Source organism: Ailuropoda melanoleuca, chromosome 16 (genome assembly GCF_002007445.2).
Source record: "Ailuropoda melanoleuca isolate Jingjing chromosome 16, ASM200744v2, whole genome shotgun sequence".
NCBI lineage: Eukaryota > Metazoa > Chordata > Mammalia > Carnivora > Ursidae > Ailuropoda > Ailuropoda melanoleuca.
In genome coordinates, this window is record NC_048233.1 from 14,806,987 (window position 1) to 14,827,001 (window position 20,015).

The 20,015-nt window shown below is 36.8% G+C and overlaps 1 protein-coding gene across 1 annotated transcript; it reads left to right on the plus strand.

Annotated features, from left to right (window-relative positions):
* Positions 1–352: 352 nt before the first annotated feature.
* On the plus strand, positions 353–18,019 carry STRAP (serine/threonine kinase receptor associated protein). The gene is made up of 10 exons (XM_002918718.4): positions 353–789; positions 1,511–1,646; positions 7,796–7,877; positions 8,434–8,506; positions 11,169–11,265; positions 11,959–12,096; positions 13,499–13,635; positions 15,245–15,394; positions 16,093–16,158; positions 16,914–18,019. Exons 1-10 carry the CDS (start codon positions 678–680, stop codon positions 16,973–16,975), a joined length of 1,053 nt encoding a protein of 350 aa, XP_002918764.1. The 5' UTR covers positions 353–677; the 3' UTR covers positions 16,976–18,019.
* Positions 18,020–20,015: the final 1,996 nt, after the last annotated feature.

Sequence of the window (20,015 nt, forward strand, 5' to 3'; positions counted from 1 at the left end):
GGTTGTTTTGTCTAGATGTTCAGATAGCAAGCACAGTCCAGCCAGTCGGTTGCTTGGCGCCTAATTCATAGGGGCCGCCAGGTCCAGGGTCTGAGACCGGCAGTCACAGCTTTCGCACTCACCAAACTCCGCCCAGAGACAGAAAGACAGTCTCTGGCTGGTCAGAGCTAGGCACGGGGTACTCCGCGGTAAAGTCTAGAGCTCCTCCAGGCGTACGGAGCCGGCGTGGGGCTAGCGTCACGTGCCCAACGTGTGCTGCTCTCGCGCCTGCGCGCTGCTGTCGTATTCGCGCGGCTACCCCGCAAACTTGCATTCTCGCTAGATCGTCACTTCCGACGGACGCTTGGCGTCATTGATAGCGTCACTTCCTGCCAGTACCGGTGTGGACGGTGCGGGTCGTGGCCGCCGGGTCTCCGGTTCTCCCCCTCCCCTACTTTCCTCCCTCCCTCCCTTTCCCTCCCTAGGCGGCTGTCGGTTGCCGTCGCAGACTCCCTGACCCATCCCCAACCCTTTCCGGACCTCGGTGGTACCCGATTGGCCTCTTTTTCCTGTTTCTCGGCCCAGCCCCAGGCCCCAGTGTCAGGGCGGGGGCCTCGAGCCAGAGGCTCTGCGGCAGAGGAAAGAAAAGACAAGACGACCCTCGGCTCCACAGCCGGATCGCTCGGTTCGCCGCCGCCATGGCAATGAGGCAGACGCCGCTCACCTGCTCGGGCCACACGCGGCCTGTGGTCGATTTGGCCTTCAGTGGCATCACGCCCTATGGCTATTTCTTAATCAGCGCCTGCAAAGGTGAGCAGGGCCCCTGGATCCGGGTCCTTGACGGATAGGACTGGGCTGGAAGGTAGAGTGGCCGGTACTCCTCAGTGCGGAAGGGGGATCTCAGTCTTTGAGATTGGGGCCAACGGTGGTCTGATGGGGGAAAACATTGTATTAGGGATTGCGCATCTGGAGCCAAGGGAGTCTTTTTTGATTGTCTAACGGGGCTAAGTACTGCCCCCAATTTAGGCCTCTCATTTCACTTTTATTGCTATTTTTGGAGAAGCGGGACTGTACACTTGCCTAGAAGCCCCGGCCGTCATATACTGTAATAATCTTTCAAGGATATGGGAAATGGAGAAAATCGGCCAGGCTAAGTAATACCTTTACTTATTTTAGAGATTTGTCATTGCTTTTATTTTACTGGACATTCCTTTGTGGTATTAGCCCCATTTTTCAGTTGGAAACCGAGGTTCCGGTTAAGAACTTTGTCCAAAATAAGACTCAAATCTGGGTTATTTTAAGGCAGATCAGTGTTCTTCCCACCGAATTACAAATGCTTCAGTGAGAATGTCTGGCTCAGCTCTTCAGTTAATTTATTTCTGGACGTTTTTTAGTGACCCCAGTGAATGAGAATAGTTATACAACAAAAGCAGTTTAACACTTTGCTATTTAACACGATCACTTTATGTTCGAGTCCTAAATTTTAAGTAATCTGCACTTCTAAATCAACGTCTTTTTAAATGTGTTTTAGACGGCAAACCTATGCTGCGCCAGGGAGATACAGGAGACTGGATTGGAACATTTTTGGGTCATAAGGGTGCTGTTTGGGGTGCGACATTGAATAAGGATGCCACCAAAGCAGCTACAGCAGCTGCAGATTTCACTGCGTAAGTATAGCCAGGTTGGCCAGTTTGGGAGATCTCCATGGATCGTGTTGCGAAGTACTCAAAACTTCAGCCTCAGTTATTCATAAAATTCTGTCCCAATGCCTACCATATAGAGTACATGGTATTTGATCTCACTAAAATTCCACTCTGTTCCTTTCTGCTTTTTTTTCTCTTCAGTGGTTCTCATCAGTTTTCAGAGACTTTAAATTACTTTTCTGTATGTCTGGATTGGGACCAAGGAATCTGCATTATTGACAAGCACTCTACATACTGAATCTTGGTGGTGGTGCTTCAAAATGCTCAACATGTGCTTCCTGAGTGGTATCACACACTTCTGTGATGTCCAAGTGCTCACGGCCCAGATTTTTAGCCCTGTTTCACTCCGGTTTTGTTAACTCGCTCTACCCATATTTAAAGCTCCTAAACCCAATTACTCTTTGTTTTCTAAGTTTTTTAAGGTTGAAATTTAAATATTCTTGATTTTTTCGTTAACGTCTACATTGTTGATTCCACCGACATAATGTCGTCTATGATGTTTTTTATGCCTCTACCAGTAGTACCTTTCCTATCTTTTCATCTTCCATAGTCTTCCTAAAAACAAATTTCATCATGTCACTTCTCTAATGATCTTCCCGGTGCCTCTGCGGTTTCAGTGGTTTATGACCTCGAGTGAACCCAAAAATAACCTGGGAAGTTTTAAAATGTTCAGATGCATGTGTTGTCTGACAAATTCTGATTTAATTGGTCTGGGGATGGAGTCCCCAACATCAGTTTTTTTCTTTCCTAAAGTTCTAGTTGGTTCTGATTAAGCCTTAGAATCACTGGCCTAAAGGTTAAATTTCATTTGTTGACCAGTTTAAAATTTGGCCTCATCCTAGTTTATCAGTAATCATCTGACACTGCATACCATATGCCTTAACAGTCTAGTTACACTAAACTTAAATTGTTGCCAGAATACACCTTACCTATTTGGATTTTTGCCTTTTGCATGTGTTAGAGTGACTTGCAATGACCCACTTTCCCCTTCAGGGCACTTTCATATTTTACATAATCTTGATATTCTAGTTCCTAATTGTGTTTATGACTTAGCAGACCCTTAAATGTTTAAACTGATGAAGGCAACGTCAAGTTATTGTGTATGATAGTAAACCTTGTTAGACTCAAGTCTGGAAAGTAAACAGTCTTGTTTTTCTTTCTTCTTTTTCTTTCTTTCACAGAGTTCCAGACTAGGAGCATTTGTATATGTGTTGCTACTTTGTTTTAAGCAAATCAAATATATGAAAAAAATGAACACAGATTGTGGTGATGGATATGTGGCTCTGTGCATTTGTTGAAACGTAGATTTCTATACCACAGAATGAATTTTACTGTATGTAAAGTTAAAAAATAAGTTACAATATTTTAAATAAGTAGAGGGAGATATAGTGCTTACCTGGGATTAAATTTGAAATGATGAGAGATCAATTAAGAAAAGTTATAAATGTCATTAGCCTGAATTTTTTTCTGTGCCTTTCATGAATAGATTTCTGGTCTGTCTTTATGCATAGCCATTGTAAGGGTTTGTGCTGTGCCCTGTTGTGATTGTATGTAATGCTGATAAAATAAGGAGCTGCTTGAATTTATATAAATCCTTGGGGCGCCTGGGTGGCACAGCGGTTAAGCGTCTGCCTTCGGCTCAGGGCGTGATCCCGGCGTTATGGGATCGAGCCCCACATCAGGCTCTTCTGCTATGAGCCTGCTTCTTCCTCTCCCTCTCCGCCTACTTGTGTTCTCTCTCTTGCTGGCTGTCTCTATCTCTGTCGAAAAAATAAAATAAAATCTTAAAAAAAAAAAAAAATCCTTTACTGTCAACAGCTTCAGGTCAAATGTTGCTTTAGATGTCATCATGCTACTTGTAATGTGTCATTCTCCTTTGTTAATTTGGTAAAAGTGATTCTCAGATGGAAGGCTTATGGTGGAGGGTTCGTTCCTTATGCTCACACTATTACCTGTGTTAAAACTTCTGGCACTTTTATAGTAATTAATTAATATATGTGTTCTTGAGGTCAGGTTATATTTTTTATATTCTCTGGCTTATTTAATTCCTTATATTTGTTGAATAAATAACTAAAGGAAGTTTTCTAAAGTAGAGGGTAAAGAATGGGTGAATGATAGATCTTGGTTTTGCTTCTCCAAAGTTTGTTTTTTGCTCAGTCTAGTAGGAATATTGTCATTGGAAATGAATGTCATTGATTTTATAACAGAGGCAGAAATTGGGATTTTCAACTCTAGATTTCAGAGGTTTGGTAGGTGGATTTTTAAAATGTCATTATTGAGGGGCGCCTGGGTGGCTCAGTCATTAGGCGTCTGCCTTCGGCTCAGGGCGTGATCTCAGAATCCTGGGATCGAGCCCCGCATCTGGCTCCCTGCTCTGCTGGGAGCCTGCTTCTTCCTCTCCCACTCCCCCTGCTTGTGTTCCCTCTCTCGCTGGCTGTCTCTATCTCTGTTGAATGAATAAATAAAATATTTAAAAAAAAAAGTCATTATTGAAACTAGGTTCCAGTCTGCTGGTAAGTTAATAGTAAAGTAGTATTTTAAATTAAATATACTTAAGTTTTAAATGTTAAGAAGATGTTAGACACTATAAACATTAGCATTAAAAAAAGACAAGCTTTTGAATTGGAATTCTGAAAGGGTACGTTTTTGTTAACCTCAGTTCTGGGCCCTGTCAGTGTTAATTACATGAGCAAAATGCTCTGTCACCTCCTGCCTGATGGTCTTGCCCTGATCTTTAAGAGACTTGTGCAAAAGCTTGTTGGGAAGGATGCCTGTCTCTGTAAAATCGGTGAAGCCTCTCGGTTTGTACATTTGATCAAATAATACCAGTCCTTGGGAAGATAAAGAACTAGACAGAAATTACCGCATGTGATAACGGCCTCTGAAATGGGGAGAGAAAAAGGTGTGAAAAAATATGGCACTTTAAATACTTAGTATATTGAGTCTTGGAAAGAGTAGTCAGGATTGTACCTTGCTGCCAGAGGAACGGTTATCTTTATTTAGGTCACTTACAGAGCATTAATAACCCAAGCCCCACATTCCAGGACATGTCTCTGGATAGGTGTTCAGTGGTGTTTTTCTGCTTAACAGTCCAAGTCTCAGTGTCTTATGTTTATAAGCAGCATTAAAAGCGTGAACCCTGGAGCCTGATTCTGTACTCGAATCCTGTGACCTGGGAATTTATTTAACCTCTTTTTCTCGGTGTCATCATCTATAAAGATGAGAATAGAAATAGTGTGTAACTCATATGTCAGTTGTGAATATTAAGTGAGTTAAAATGTTTCTAATATTTAGAACATTGCTTAAAATCTAATGAGTATGTGTTATGTGTGTAACGTAATGATGATAGCTACCATTCTTACTAGACCAAATCCATATTTGTTATTTTGGAACTTCTGTGGCTAAGGCCATGAAACTTTCTGGTTTTGTGCAAGGAAGGTTGAGTAGATTTAAATATTAAGAAGAAATGCTTTTGCTTTTTTCCCCACCTCAATTTCCCGCTATATCATGGTGAGAAAGATGTAAGCATTCACTTTGGTTAGGCCTGAGTTCATGTGCTACCTATGTTTTGTGTTTCCAGTTTGATCATGGATCTCTTCTTAAAAGTTTGACTTTGGTATTTATAAGAGGAGTATAAGACCATTTCTTAAAAGTTTGACTTTGGTATCTGTAAGACGGGTGTAAGACCACGTGGTTATTGGGAAGATTTGAGAGATCTTTCTCCACTTAACATCCTTGAAGTCTGGCATAGCGTCTGTTGCGTAGTAGCTGAGGCTTACTCAGCATTTGTTCAGTGTCTGTCTTTTAGAAGTGGGAGTGCTTGTTATGTGTATTCTCTTTTAATGATTTGTATGGAGCTTGCTGTTACGGAACTGGAAGCGGCTAAAGAATAGCTTCCCCAACTTAACCTGATTAATCATAGTTGGTGTAAATCATTTTTAGGAAGTTCTTCCTCCCTTCCCCATTCTTTTTTTTTTTTTTTTTAAAGATTTTTTATTATTTATTTGACAGAGATAGAGACAGCCAGCGAGAGAGAGGGAACACAAGCAGGGGGAATGGGAGAGGAAGAAGCAGGCTCATAGCAGAGGAGCCTGATGTGGGGCTCGATCCCACAGCGCTGGGATCACGCCCTGAGCCGAAGGCAGACGCTTAACCGCTGTGCCACCCAGGCGCCCCATCCTCCCTTCCCCATTCTTATGTTTCTCAGAAAATTCATTGATGTCATGTTTATGTAGAAGTGAATTTTGTTCTTATGGAGCAAATATATTTAGCAGAGCTGGTGTGTGGGTCAGTTGGGAATGTTATCTTGAGGTAATTCAGGCAGTTGAGTCAGGTGATGAGTACCTTATTCCCTGAAATTCCCTCCTCTTACATCTTCTAATTCATGAAGCTAATGCAAGCTTTACTGCCCATGATCGTCTTAGCATCTCCACTTCCCTCTCATTAAAATCATCTAGAGAGAATGCCAAAAGTGGAGAATATTATTATTCTCTGTTCCAGAAGATAATTAAATAGATCTGCAGTTGGGCCCTGAAGTCTGTAGGTAACCAAAGTGTGTGATCACTTTTCTCTCTTGTAAAAGACAATAGAAAGATTGATTTTTCTCTGAATAAGGTTGTCGATAAGTTGAAGGTGTTACCTCCTTTTTGATGACTTTGTCAACATGTTAAGATAGCTAGGCAATGTTTTTCACCCAGAAAAGCTTAATTTTTTGTTAAGGCTTTAAAAAAGTTAAGCAGCCTCTCTGTTGAGACTTGTGGTAAGTCTGTTCTCATGTTCTCAGGATGTGAAAAGTATTGATCGTATAGCATTAATCATTATATGCACAAAATGGGATATAAGGTGGGTGAGTAGTTTAGGGAGGTGACAAGTACTTCATGAGTTGTGCAGGAAATAAATGCTACAAGGTTAGCTGAGGAAAGGATACTGTTAATGATGCTTCACTGCCCTGATTTGAGCCCTGCAGCCAGGTAGGTAATATCAGTTTCATGCCTGGAGATTGAAAAATACATTAGAAAACATTTAGGTTATTCCAGAATATTTTTAGGGCTGTAAGCCTTTTTAGGACTCTTACTGTGAATAATGAAATATGCCAAAGTTAGTGCAAGTGATTAGAGCATGCTCTGTCACAGAGTGTCATCTTCAAATAGGAGGGAAAAGACTAGATCTGGTGGCCCTTCCTGGATGATACTTTGATCATGCTCCCCTGCCCTGTTTATTGTTCCCTTTATTTTTAAAAATAAATGTCAATTATATTAAAATGAAAATCTTAATAGAGCATAGCTTATTCACTCTTAACAGTTCTTTTCCTAGTAAGCAGTTTTCTTGTTTATTTTTCAGTGACCTCTTCTGTTATAGAATGAACTTTTTTTTTCTTCAATCTTTTTTATTGGGAAAACCCCTTATAATATTTTTCGAATGTATTATTATTATCCACTGATGTAATGCATACGTACATATGTGTATAGACACACAACCACACATATATTTTGGGTTGAGGGGGTCAGAGAAACAGTTGAGAGTTTAAAAATCCTGTATTAGCATTATGTAATCAAAGGCTGATATTTTGGGGGAAAGTTAATTGGATTAGAATTTGAGAATTTTAAGAGTCAACTTTGAGGAAGAAATGGGGAGAATATTTTCTTCTCTACTGTCTTGATTTAAAATTTTATGTATCAGGGCCTTTCATTCTCCTGTAAATTCTTTTTAAGATTTCTTGTTTTTCATTTTTTTGTTTTACATGCACCTGAGAATAGAGAATAGAGAAACAAATTAGAAAGATGAAACTTAAAATTGGTTAAAATGTTTTTCAGTCTTGCTAAAAGGACGTTATGGCTGTATGCTAAAAGTAAGGATGGGCTGGTTCATGAGTCTCATTTACTTAAATTTGTAGGTCTTTTCCTTTGTCAAAATTAGATTGTTATATGGCTTCTATAGGTAAATTTCTTTTCCTTTAGAATCGTTTAAATAATCAAATGAACTCTTAACAGAGGGATATTAGAGATAATGGGAGACTTAAAATGCATTTATATAACACTTCACATACCTAACTTATTTGGTTATCATCAAAATTACCATTATATTTATCTTATAATTTTACTTTTTACTTTTAGCAAAGTGTGGGATGCTGTCTCAGGAGATGAATTGATGACCCTGGCTCATAAACACATTGTCAAGACTGTGGATTTTACACAGGTATCAGAAAACAATTTATTTTAGGGAGTTAAATTGCTGTTATTATGGGATGTAATAATGGTTGTTCTGTATAGTTGTTGTATATTTGGGGTGGATATTAGGTGTATATTGGTGTATATATGATTTAATTGCAGCTTAAGCTATACAAATTTATTTAGTTACTCCTAAGATACCGTGGAACTCTTGGATCAGTTCTCCATCAGTAGCAGCAAACATCTAAAACATGCAAATAATCTTTCCTCACTACTTTCAGAAGGGAGAGGATAAATTTGAGATCATCAAAGAGGTGTTACTTAGGGAAGCAGGATCAGGGCAGATGGAGAAAATTCTTGTGGTGGGTGGCATAATACATTTGAACTGTAGAGCTTAAAGGGTTTTGGCAATTTTGAGAAGGACGGATGTTCTCTAGTACGGTCTCAGAAGTCATTGGCTTGTATTGCACCTCTGTGATGTCTGCACACTTCATTTGGATTTTGGTTGGTGTTGAAGAAGCTTCAAAGAGATGCAGCTGTTAAAATGATTACTCTGTTAACATTTTGCTTGTGTGTGTTTTCAGGATAGTAATTACTTGTTAACCGGGGGACAGGATAAACTGTTACGCATATATGATTTGAACAAGCCTGAAGCAGGTAAGTGTAATTTATGTGTTTGTATTACATTTTCTTTCAATTTAAATAAGTTTTCTTGATTAAAGGAATCATGGTCAGTACTCAAATTTAGAAATTAAAGATGGTCGCAAAGAGAAAAATGAAAACAATCCAGTATTAATCACTGTTAATATCTTTTAATTTTTGGTTCATATTCTTCCAGGCTTTTTTTCTATGCAGATATCTTTTTTAATGTCCATTTATTTGCTACATTGTGCTTGTATAGTTTTCTTACAACTTAAAAATTTATCTTGCTAAATTTTTATCATACTAAATTTAAAAAGGCGTGTCGCAGTGTTACTGCTTTTTGGTAAGAAAGAATGGTTGTCTGTAGAAGGTGAGTAGGGTGAGAACTTCAGTGTGCATATTTTGTTCAGATTTTTGAACCATGTGAATATATTAGCTAATCAGAAGAATTTTTAAAATTTAAAAAATTACAATTTTTTCCATATCTATAAATATTCTATCCACTGTTTTTAAGGACTATATCGTTTTTCATACTGTGAATAACTGGATTAACTAATCTCTTACTGTGTCCCATTTGGGCTATTGACAAATTTTAAATATTAAGTGCTGTTATGCTTAATATTCTGATAGTTGCACATATTTCCACAATTATTTCTATAGAATAATTACATAGAAATAGAATTATTGGGATAATAAGGAGGTACACTTGGAAGCCATAGGTAGGTATTACCAGAGTGTGCTCCACCAAAGTATAAAAATACATACCTATAGCTAACCTGTTCTGGCAAACACTGATAGCTAACTTTGTCTTTTCCAATTGAATTGAAGAAAAATGATTCTGTGATATTAATGTGAACTTGGAAAAAAAATTATTCATGAGAATAAAATACTGTTGAATATCATTTTAATGTATTCTCTGTGAACTAATAGTCTGTTCATGCCCTTTGCCAACTTATCTGTTGTGACGTTCATCATCATCTTAGTGGTTTTAAGGTTCTTTATTATATTCCAATTTGTCATTTGCTTTTAGATTTTGTTAATAAGGTTTATGGTATACACATTGTAAAGTTTTTGATGGTGAAATTTATCATTTCCTTTATGAATTCTCTTATTGCATAGAAGTTGTAAAAGACGTATTTTCTTCTCTGGTGCAGATATTCATCTCTTTTGTAGTATCTTAATGCTTTTCTAGCCTCATAATATATAATATATATTTCAAAAGCTACCAGATTAAGATGAACAGAGTTTTGTTTTATTTATTTTATATTCTTGTATTTTGTATTGTGGGTATTTATTTATTCATAAATCTATGAACTTGAGAAGTTTGTATGAGCGACAAAGCTACATTGGATATTAAACAGTTATTCTCAAGATAGCTATCTTTCCTGAAAGCATTTCTAAGATGAGCAAACAGACTACATTTATGGATTTCTTCATTGGCACCTGGAGGTATTTCTCTTCATTCTCTTTGATAACTTTATGCTAGAACATAGCAAAGTACTCGGACCTCAATCAGTGTGCCTTTCTGACTCAGCAAGGTAGTTCAGGCCTTAGGTGAAGCATTTTTCATCTTTTGCCTTTCTCAAAGCTACCTTTTGAAAGTGGCTCTTCCACCATACTGGCAATAGAAATAATAGCAATTAACTGCTTTTACTGTATGTCAGACTCCAGGTTAGAAACCTTAGATGTATAGATGTATATTCTCATTTGATCTTCATACTTAAACTATGAGGTGTAGTAACTGTTGTTATCCCATGTTACAGATGAAGAAATGAAAGGGCTAAGTAACCTTTACTTCAGCAGATTAAGTAACTTGCCCAAAATCAAAGTTGTGTTGAATGGCTTTGCCTCCAGCATCTGCTTTTGCCCAAAGATAACACTGAGTAATAGTAGTTGTTGTTGTTTTAATGTTTTGAAGAGAGTCTCCAACAGAGACAGGTTCCCTCGTTTTTTTTTTTTTTTTTTTTTTCCATTTTGTTTGGTTTGGTTTTTGTTGTTTGGTTTTTTTGATGCTTTGCTCTCAGTGTAGAAATATTCTTGGGAATTACCGCATTGCTTTTATTCTTCTTTTCTCGTCAGCCTCTACTTCCCTCTTTTTTCCTGTTACTACCAACAGTGGCTTGGGTGAGGGTCCCAGTATTAGTGATAATGTCAGATTAGCTTCTTTCCTTTTGTTGTGGTACAGTAATGCTTTTGAAAGCAGAAACATAGCCTGGAGGGAGTAGTGTATTCACTCCCACACCCATAGCAGCATTTTTCTTGGGTTCTTTGTCATGCAGATAAGTTTTTGTTCCATTGTAGAAGAACTAAGTGTATTCTGTGGAAGCAGTAAGTTTGCATTGTGTTGGGCTTAGAAAAGTTGCACTTTAATTTAAAATGTACTTCTTGGGGCACCTGGGTGGCACAGCGGTTGAGCCTCTGCCTTTGGCGCGTTATGGGATCGAGCCCCACATCAGGCTCCTTTGCTATGAGCCTGCTTCTTCCTCTCCCACTCCCCCTGCTTGTGTTCCCTCTCTCGCTGGCTGTCTCTATCTCTGTTGAATAAATAAATAAAATCTTTAAAAAAATAAATAAATAAAATGTACTTCTTTTCTTTTTAGATATTTAATTGTTCCAGTATTACTCAGTTTAAAAAAGCAAATATTAACAAATGTATTTTAAATTGTTTCATTTTAAGAACCGAAGGAAATCAGTGGTCACACCTCTGGTATTAAAAAAGCTCTGTGGTGCAGTGAGGATAAACAGATTCTTTCAGCTGATGATAAAACTGTCCGGTAAGTAATTTTTCTTTAGTAATTTAAAGTTGAAAAATATTTGACCTTAGTGCTTATATATTAAATATTTCTCATAACTGCATGTAGGAAGAATTATCTCTAAGCATTGAAACTTAAGTTGCACATAGGTCACATTTTTCTGGAGCTGTCCATTTACTGTTACAAACCTAGAGCAGAATCCATGAGACACTTAATTAAAATTACTGACATCTTTATAAGCCTATGCTCTTAACCTGCTTCAATGGACAAGCTGGCTACGGGGAGGGTGGGGGAGGGTCCATGAAACTCCCGAAGTCCTACACATAATTTTGTGTGCTGACACCTGGTGTTTTTTCCTGTGGAAATATATATAACTATCATCAGATTCACAAGTACAGAATGTAAGAACTATTATTCAGAGTGACGCTAAAATTGGTAAGATTAGGACTTGCATGTATGTCTTACAGCATAGTTTTGCTAAGGGAGGTATATTTAAATATTAAAGTTGACTTCACCAGCAAGATACTAACTAATTTAATATTGTATAGGAACCCCAATTTCTCTGTGTCATCCATAACTTAAGAGTTGGAATATAGGTTTTACTACAATTGTGATTATTCTTTCATTGGTTAATCTGTAGATATAATTGGGAATTAAGCTTTTTTTCTTAAATGAATAAATACCACCATATTTTCCTTTTTTCCTCTTTTGCAGCCTTTGGGATCATGCTACCATGACAGAAGTGAAATCTCTAAATTTTAATATGTCTGTTAGCAGTATGGAATATATTCCTGAGGGAGAGATCTTGGTTATAACTTATGGACGATCTATTGCTTTTCATAGTGCAGTAAGGTATGTCCAAGAAATACCTTCTTTTTTTTTTTTTTTTTTTTTTTGTAACTGAAAAATTGGAAGGCACATATGAAAGGTATTTAACTCTTTAGCAAGGCAAATCTTGGCCTATACTATATAGTATGGGGGAAATGTTTTCATACCATTAATAATGTGTATTTTAAGAATTTGATACACTGAGGAATTAATCCAGCTAATTTCCAACATTTAGGGGACATTATTGGTAAAATTTAGTAACTTTGAAATTTTTTTTCTTAAATTTTATTTTTCTTAAAAGGATCACCAGATTGGTGTTATAATTAATGTTCATTACTGTCCAATACCACTGTGATCTTCTTATTTTCTTTTTTACAGCTTTAGAGAAATAGTGATTTTTTACTTCCATTCTGAAGTTTGTGTAGACCTTTTTTAAAAACAGACTTAATTTTTTTGTGACTATAAATGTAGTTAAATGCCCCTGTTGAAAATTTGGAAGAGATAATTTAAAAAAATTTACCCATTGTTCTTCAGCTATAGATGCCAGAATGTTAAATGGTAGTTGTATTTTCCGTTAGTCTTTTTTTCTTTGTTACACATGTATAACATTATATTTGTATATTTGTGTGGGTATTTTTTTTGTTTTAGTTACTAGGGCCCTGTGAGTGTAATTTCGATTTTTTATTTTAAACTATTCTTAGCTATTAAAAATTATTTGAGCATATTTTTGCTAGGTGTATTACATTATAGGTTTTACTAAGTTATGTATCAGTTTCTCGGAAAGAGCTGATGTCCAAACTCATTGATATTCATGTGAAGCTCTTTATATGCATTGATTTTTATGATATAGTTATAGTGTCAAATTTGGTTATTCTTTCAAAAGCTTGATAGTAAAAATGGAACCATCTTTAGCAGTTTTATATTTTTGTGGTATTGAAGGTTTTGTTGCAGAAGCTTATAAATTCTCAGCAATTGAGAATAATGTACAAATAATCCATTATGTTAATTACTTACTATAAAACATTTTCTGTTCTCAAAGGTAATGCTTGGTTGTCATGGAAAAATCAAACAATACAGAATTAAATTTCTTTCAATGCAAAAATCCAGATATATTAGGCATACTGTTGTTAATGAGCCAGCACAGTCATTTCCAGGAAAGCACTCACTGCACAAAGTGTCTTTGTATTCCTGGAATGAACTCTACTTGGGCATAGTATCCCTTCTGGACTTTTTTTGCTAATATTAGTTAGAGGTTTGGGTTTTTTTTTTTTTTTTTCTTTTTTAGCATCACTGTTTATGTTTGACTGAATGAAGATATAATTATTTCTTGGGTTTCAGAAATTAGGAACAGTTTAAAAGTAACTATTTCCTGGTATTGTGTATGTAGTATTCAAAATTTATAAATATTGTATAAATTATTTTCCAGTTTGGACCCAATTAAGTCCTTTGAAGCTCCTGCAACTATCAATTCTGCATCTCTTCATCCTGAGAAAGAATTTCTTGTTGCAGGTGGTGAAGACTTTAAACTTTATAAGTATGATTATAATAGTGGAGAAGAATTAGGTGAGTTCTCTTTTTCCTCCCTTAAAATGATACGGTTACATTTATCAAATGCTAGGTTTCAGTAATTAACACCTCAGTTAGCAAATTTTTCAGCTAACTAAACCTTGTTATTTCCAAGTGAAAAGAGTAAAGGATTTTTTTCCACTTTTGATAGAAGTATTTATAGAGCTATAAACAAAGCATGCCAGACTCTTAATTTTACCTTTTCCCTTTTACTTAAGTTCATTGTATTCTGATAGTCTGTACAGTAGTGCAGTGTATTTATTGGGGGTAAGAGGAGGCAGTCCTATGTCAAAATCATGTTAAAGAGATGTAAGGGTATTTATTCTTTCTGAAGTATAGAGCTGGTTTGTAGCCCGTCTACCTGGCTCCCCCTTTTGCCAATGTAAGAATCTCTAAGCTCTATAGAGAATGGTGTGGGCGAAGAACAGCTATGGTGTATTTATTATAGGGATCCTTAGGCATCTGATTTGGAGTGGATTTTTGTTTGGGTTTTTTTGGAGTCTGACTTTTGCTTCCACTTTCATAGTCCTTCATGAAGGGGAACGGCATGTAAGATTAATTTGAAGTTAATGTACATCCTAATTTTACATTTATCTGATTTACTAGGTATGTCATAATCATGGTTCTCAGTATCTACTTTTAAGCTTCACAAAGTGTTGCTTTTTGAGCTAGTATATTTAGTTTTTATAGTTTCTTTCTCTGTAAGCTGCTGCTTTGTCCATCTGTCCTGCTTTACCACCCAAGGAAATTAAGCTTGCAAGAATTCTACACAGCGAACAAAAGACAACCGTATGATTTGTTTCTTTGGATTTGGGTTGGGCAAGTGGAAGTTTGGTGAACGGGCCGTATAGAATCTATTATAATTGCTTATGGTTCACCCTTTGTTGTTTGAATATGTGACTTTTAAATGGGAGATCCTTTTTTATTATTTTTATTTAATGTCAGTTTTCAGAGTTTCAGAGTGTTTTGGCCATGTTTTTTATTCTTTTTCAAAAAGAAGTAAATTATTTGCTGAGATTTGTGGTCACAGTGAACACCGGACGTTGGACCCAGGTTATTTTCCATTCCAAGCCTCTCATATTCTTTCTACTCATGAAAGTTTTTACTCTTACGATAATACTGTCTTGATATTCTGTGGTTGGACAGATGGGGAAAGATGAGGGTCCCTGAGTTGAGTGGACCTGTGTGTAAAAGAGCTCCATCTGGTGGCTCTCTGTGGTCATAATAAGAATTGGTTCAGTGAGTTTAGGATGTGGAAGTTGGGATTGAACTGACAGACTTTAGATCTGCTTTCTGTAGAATTTACTCCCGTCACCGTTTTTGGGACATGAAGCCTCTTTTTTTTTTCTTTTCAGAGGGCCAGTATGACACCGTAACGTGTGCTAGAATTGGAAGGGGGTAATTTTACAGAGAAATGGTAGACATTATGTACCACTTTGTGATAAGAATCACTGTTTTTAATGAAGTTTAGTTCTTTGAATTTGCACTTAAGAATATGACATCTTCCCAATAATACAGAGTATTATTAATAATACTAATAGTGTATCAATACTTAACCAACGTTTAAATTTTTAAATTATCTAATGGCCATTTTCCTCTTTTTCAGAATCCTACAAAGGACACTTTGGTCCTATTCACTGTGTGAGATTTAGTCCTGATGGAGAGCTCTATGCCAGTGGTTCTGAAGATGGAACATTGAGACTATGGCAAACTGTGGTAGGAAAAACATACGGCCTTTGGAAATGCGTACTTCCTGGTAAGAATTTGTATTCAAAGTTATCAAGTTAAGGGGGTGCCTGGCTGGCTCAGTTGGTGGAGCATGTGACTTTTGATCTCAGGGTCGTGAGTTCAAGCCTGATGTTGGTAGAGTTTACTTCAAAAAAAAAAAAAAAAGACAGTTATCAAGTTAAGCTTCATAATTTTATGTCATTTTTCATCATTTTATTTCTATGTTTCTGTTTTCTATAGATTTTATTTAATACGGTTTAAGCAGAAAACCCGATAATTATAAATTGGCTTCTGTGTTATTTTGTTTGGTTAAATTTTTTTGTTGTGTTTTCTGTTCGTGTGTGTGTGTGTGTGTGTGTTTTCTAGTCTATTCCTGAATTTTTTACACTAGATCATTTGGTGAATGACATGGACCTATTCAAAATTTGCTAGAGGGCAATAGAATTAGAATTTCTAAGTAAATGTATTTAATCTCTGGTATTACTCACTCTTATTAATAAAATAGACATGTTTTTAATAGTTATTGATCCCAAAGTAGTTGTGGTGTGAACTTTGAGGAAAGACCTACTGTGTTAGAATCACAGTTCTTAAAAAAGAAGAGGTTCCTATTATGCTTTGTAGCTCATTGCTTAGAATAGTGTTGGTGCACTCTTCTTACTTATTAAATACTGAGAGTTATTGGTAATACTATAATTCACATAATCATGATTGCTTCTCTTTTTATAGAAGAGGATAGTGGTGAGCTGGCAAAGCCAAAGATCAGTTTTCCAGAGACAACAGAAGAGGAGCTAGGTAAATACTAATGAATTAACTTTTGTAGAGTCCTGGGGGATTTAAAATTGAACTGTTAGGTGAGTTTTACTCATTGACAAAGGAAATTTATTAAATATGAACATACTTAAATAATGGAAAGTTTACATATATGTATTTTTATATACACGTTTATAAAATAAATGTCTATTGCATAGTAGCAGTCATGGAGATGTAGTGTGGATCTGAGGTGGTTACTCTTATAGCACTTGGAATCTAACTTAAGGAGGCAGTTGCTAAAATAAAAAAAAAATTGTTACAGTTATAGTTGTTATTTAATATTTATTAAGCACTTACTATGTACCAAATGCTGTTTCCCAAATCTAGAATTACAGATTGTAAGGTGCACTGATTGTATAATATTGTTTGAAACTTGAATAAATAAAGGAGGGGGCCAAATCTTTCAATATATGACTTTAATTCAGTTCTTACTAGATAGGTGGAATCACTGAAACCTTAGCCCAGAAGAAGGGACCCTGGGAAGTTAAGCTATGGTGTAAAAGAGTTTGATGGGTGGAATATGCGAACTGTTCTTTCATTGCATTTTCAGTGGCATGAGTCTAGTCATGATTGGTATGTGCCCTTGTTCTCTTTTGCTTCCCCTCACCAGCACATTGCAAAAATCTTTTTATTCCTTCATTACACAGAAATGTGGCTAACACAGAAATTTACACAGAAATTTTTTTTATTAAGTTGACTAATGTGGGTTTTTTTTAATTGTTATTTTTTCATTACAGAAGAAATTGCTTCAGAGAATTCAGATTCCATCTATAGTTCAACTCCTGAAGTGAAGGCCTAAGCATTGGGCATATGCCTCAGATAATGTACAACTCATGGACTAAAACAAGCAAGCAGAGAAAAGCATCAGCCTCCCAGAGTTACTCTCTGCTTAAGGCAAACATGGGCAGTAAATAATGGGGAATGTGAATTAGCTCCAGTGCTGGAACTAACTTGGTATTACCTGTACGTGAAAAGGCAAGAGTATCAGATGAGGGCAGGTGGAATTAGGCTCTTGTGGTATGGCCGGTTGTCTTTTTAAAGAATATGTGCAAGCCAACATCCAATTTCTCTTCCTACAATTAGATTTCTTGTAGCCATTTATGTTATTATGGAGAAGAAAAATATATTGGCCTATTTTTCTGACTTTTCCCTTAAAGCAGAAAGCCTTTTTTTTTTTTTTTTTGCTTTAGTTATAAAGAAGAGGGAATACATGATAAAGTAATTGGTTTGATTTCTCTTTCAGTGTATACTGCTTCTGAACGTCTAATTGTTTTAGTTGTCTAAATAAAATGCCTCTAAAACAAAACAACGTTTGTTTCCTGGGAAAAATACAGATTTGAGTTTATAAATGGAAATTGCCAGAAAGTTTTTCTACATCATAACTATATCAAAAGACAGTATGGTTAGACAATCTTTAGTAAACGTATTGTTTCCTAATTTTGAAATTCAGTTACTTGTACTGCATTTTTAAAATGTCTATGTTTTTTGCTGGGTTTGCATTTACCTTCCTCCTACATTGGATAGAAATACTTGACCTGCTTTTTAAAAAAATTTCAAAGTAATGACTTACTTAAATGATATGTGCTAGTTATAAGAAAAAAATAAGGTGAGTCAGAATTGGCAGAAAACAGGAAAATTGCTAAAAATTGCACCATCCCCCAAATCTGTTAAAATCAGTGAGCATTCATGGCACTTTTGTGTATCTGTATGTGTGTATGCAGATAGAAAATATTTTATAAAAGTGGGATAATTATAGATCGGCAATGTTTATTTTACTTTATCCTTTAAGTGCAGATGGCATTCAAAAAACCTTTTACCAACCTAATAAAATCGGTCAATTGGGTTTAGACTTGTACTTATTTTTTAATATATAAGGAGTATATTAAACTAGTAACTTGCAAATACTTTAGACCAATGAATAACATCTCTGTCAAATTGCTTTTTCTGTCCTTATTCATCTTGTGAATGACCCTTGATAACTTTTCTTAAAAGAAATAACCAAGTAGAGAATAAGTTTCCGGGCATTTATGGAACAAAGCACTATTGGCCGTGACAGCCTCCGAAGGCCAAGAGAGGTATGTCATGGGGAGAGCCGCTGACCAGCCACACGCGGTCTCATAGGACGGTAGTCTTGTGTCATCCTGCTACATGCCTGGTCCTCTGCTTTGCCGTAGCAGTGTTGTCAGTGTACCATGGGCTGCTTAGACTCCGTCAGAGTCTGACGTACCTTAAAGTTGAGATTTAGATGCGCCAGAGTGGAATCAGGAAATTGCTGGATATTTATGAAATTCATGATTCAAGGGGATTTCTTCTACTTAGGGTTTATAAAACTCCAAAGACCGTACACAGATACATGCTTACACATCACTGGGTGGCAGATAGCTTGGAATCTATGAAAGTTGTTTTAAGCTTTTAAGTTGGAGAATTTCAAACTATGAGGTTGTGTCATACTGCGCCTTATATTTCTTTTTTTTTTTTTAAGATTTTATTTATTTGACAGAGATAGAGACAGCCAGCGAGAGAGGGAACACGAGCAGGAGGAGTGGGAGAGGAAGGAGCAGGCTCATAGCGGAGGAGCCTGATGTGGGGCTAGATCCCACAATGCCGGGACCACGCCCTGAGCCGAAGGCAGACGCTCAACCGCTGTGCCACCCAGGCGCTCCTGTGCCTTATATTTCTTTTGTGACTAGAATGTTCATGTTGATCGTATCTCTGCGTTGATACAAACTGTCAAGTTCTTAAGCTTTTAGTCCATTTTTAGATACTGGTTACTCAGGTAAATCATAATCAGTGTTCAGCTTTTGCCAGATTAATAGAGTTATTTTTGATCATTAGCTCCTTTTGTTCTTGTTTTTAAGATTTTTTTTTTTTATTCATAAGTAATCTCTGTATCCGATGTGTGGCTCAAACCTGCAACCCTGAAATCAAGAGTCACATGCTCCATGGACTGAGCCAGCCAGACACCCTGCTACTTTTGTTTTTAATAACACGGCATGTTTTCAGAGATTTTACTATTTAACTTTTTTTTGAAGATTTATTATTTATTTTATTTTTTAAGATTTTATTTATTTATTCAACAGAGATAGAAACAGCCAGCGAGAGAGGGAACACAAGCAGGGGGAGTGGGAGAGGAAGAAGCAGGCTCATAGCGGAGGAGCCTGATGTGGGGCTCGATCCCATAACGCTGGGATCACGCCCTGAGCAGAAGGCAGATGCTTAACCACTGTGCCACCCAGGCACCCCGTGAAGATTTATTATTTATTTTAGAGAGGGAGAGAATGTCTCAAGCAGACTCTGAACTGAGCGCAGAGTCTGATGCGGGTGGGACTCAATCCCATGATCCTGAGGTCGTGACCTGAGCCGAAACCAAGAGTTGAACACTTAACTGAATATGCCACTTCAGGCACCCCTGCAATTTAGTTCTTAAGGCTAATCTTGTTTTTCTTTGTAGGCATATATACTGGGTATACAGACTCCCTAGCAGACTATGGAAACAACCAGTTTGGTATCCTTTGTGTATTGATTTTCTATTGCTGCTGTAGCAAATTAGCACAGATTTTTGGCTTAAAACAACACAAATCTGTCTTACAGTTAAGGAGGTCAGAAAATCTAAAATGAGTCTCACTAATCTAAAAGTCAGGTTGCATTCATTCTGAAGGACTCCAGGAGAGCATCTGGTTCCTTGCATTTCCTGCTTCTAAAAGTTGCTGACATTCCTTGGCTCATGGTCTCTTCCTCTGTCTTCAAAGCCAGCAGCTTAGTATTTTGGATTCCCTTGCCACCCTCCTAAACTTAAAAGGACATGGGTGACTACATTGGACCTACCTGGATAATTTCCC

What these genes read in the sequence shown, in the direction of transcription:
- STRAP (XM_002918718.4), top strand. Translation starts at nt 678, where the DNA reads ATGGCAATGAGGCAGACGCCGCTCACCTGCTCGGGCCACACGCGGCCT. An exon ending in TTTGAACAAGCCTGAAGCAG is followed by an intron (nt 8,507 to 11,168) that starts GTAAGTGTAATT and finishes TTTCATTTTAAG; the next exon opens with AACCGAAGGAAATCAGTGGT. An exon ending in TAATAGTGGAGAAGAATTAG is followed by an intron (nt 13,636 to 15,244) that starts GTGAGTTCTCTT and finishes CCTCTTTTTCAG; the next exon opens with AATCCTACAAAGGACACTTT.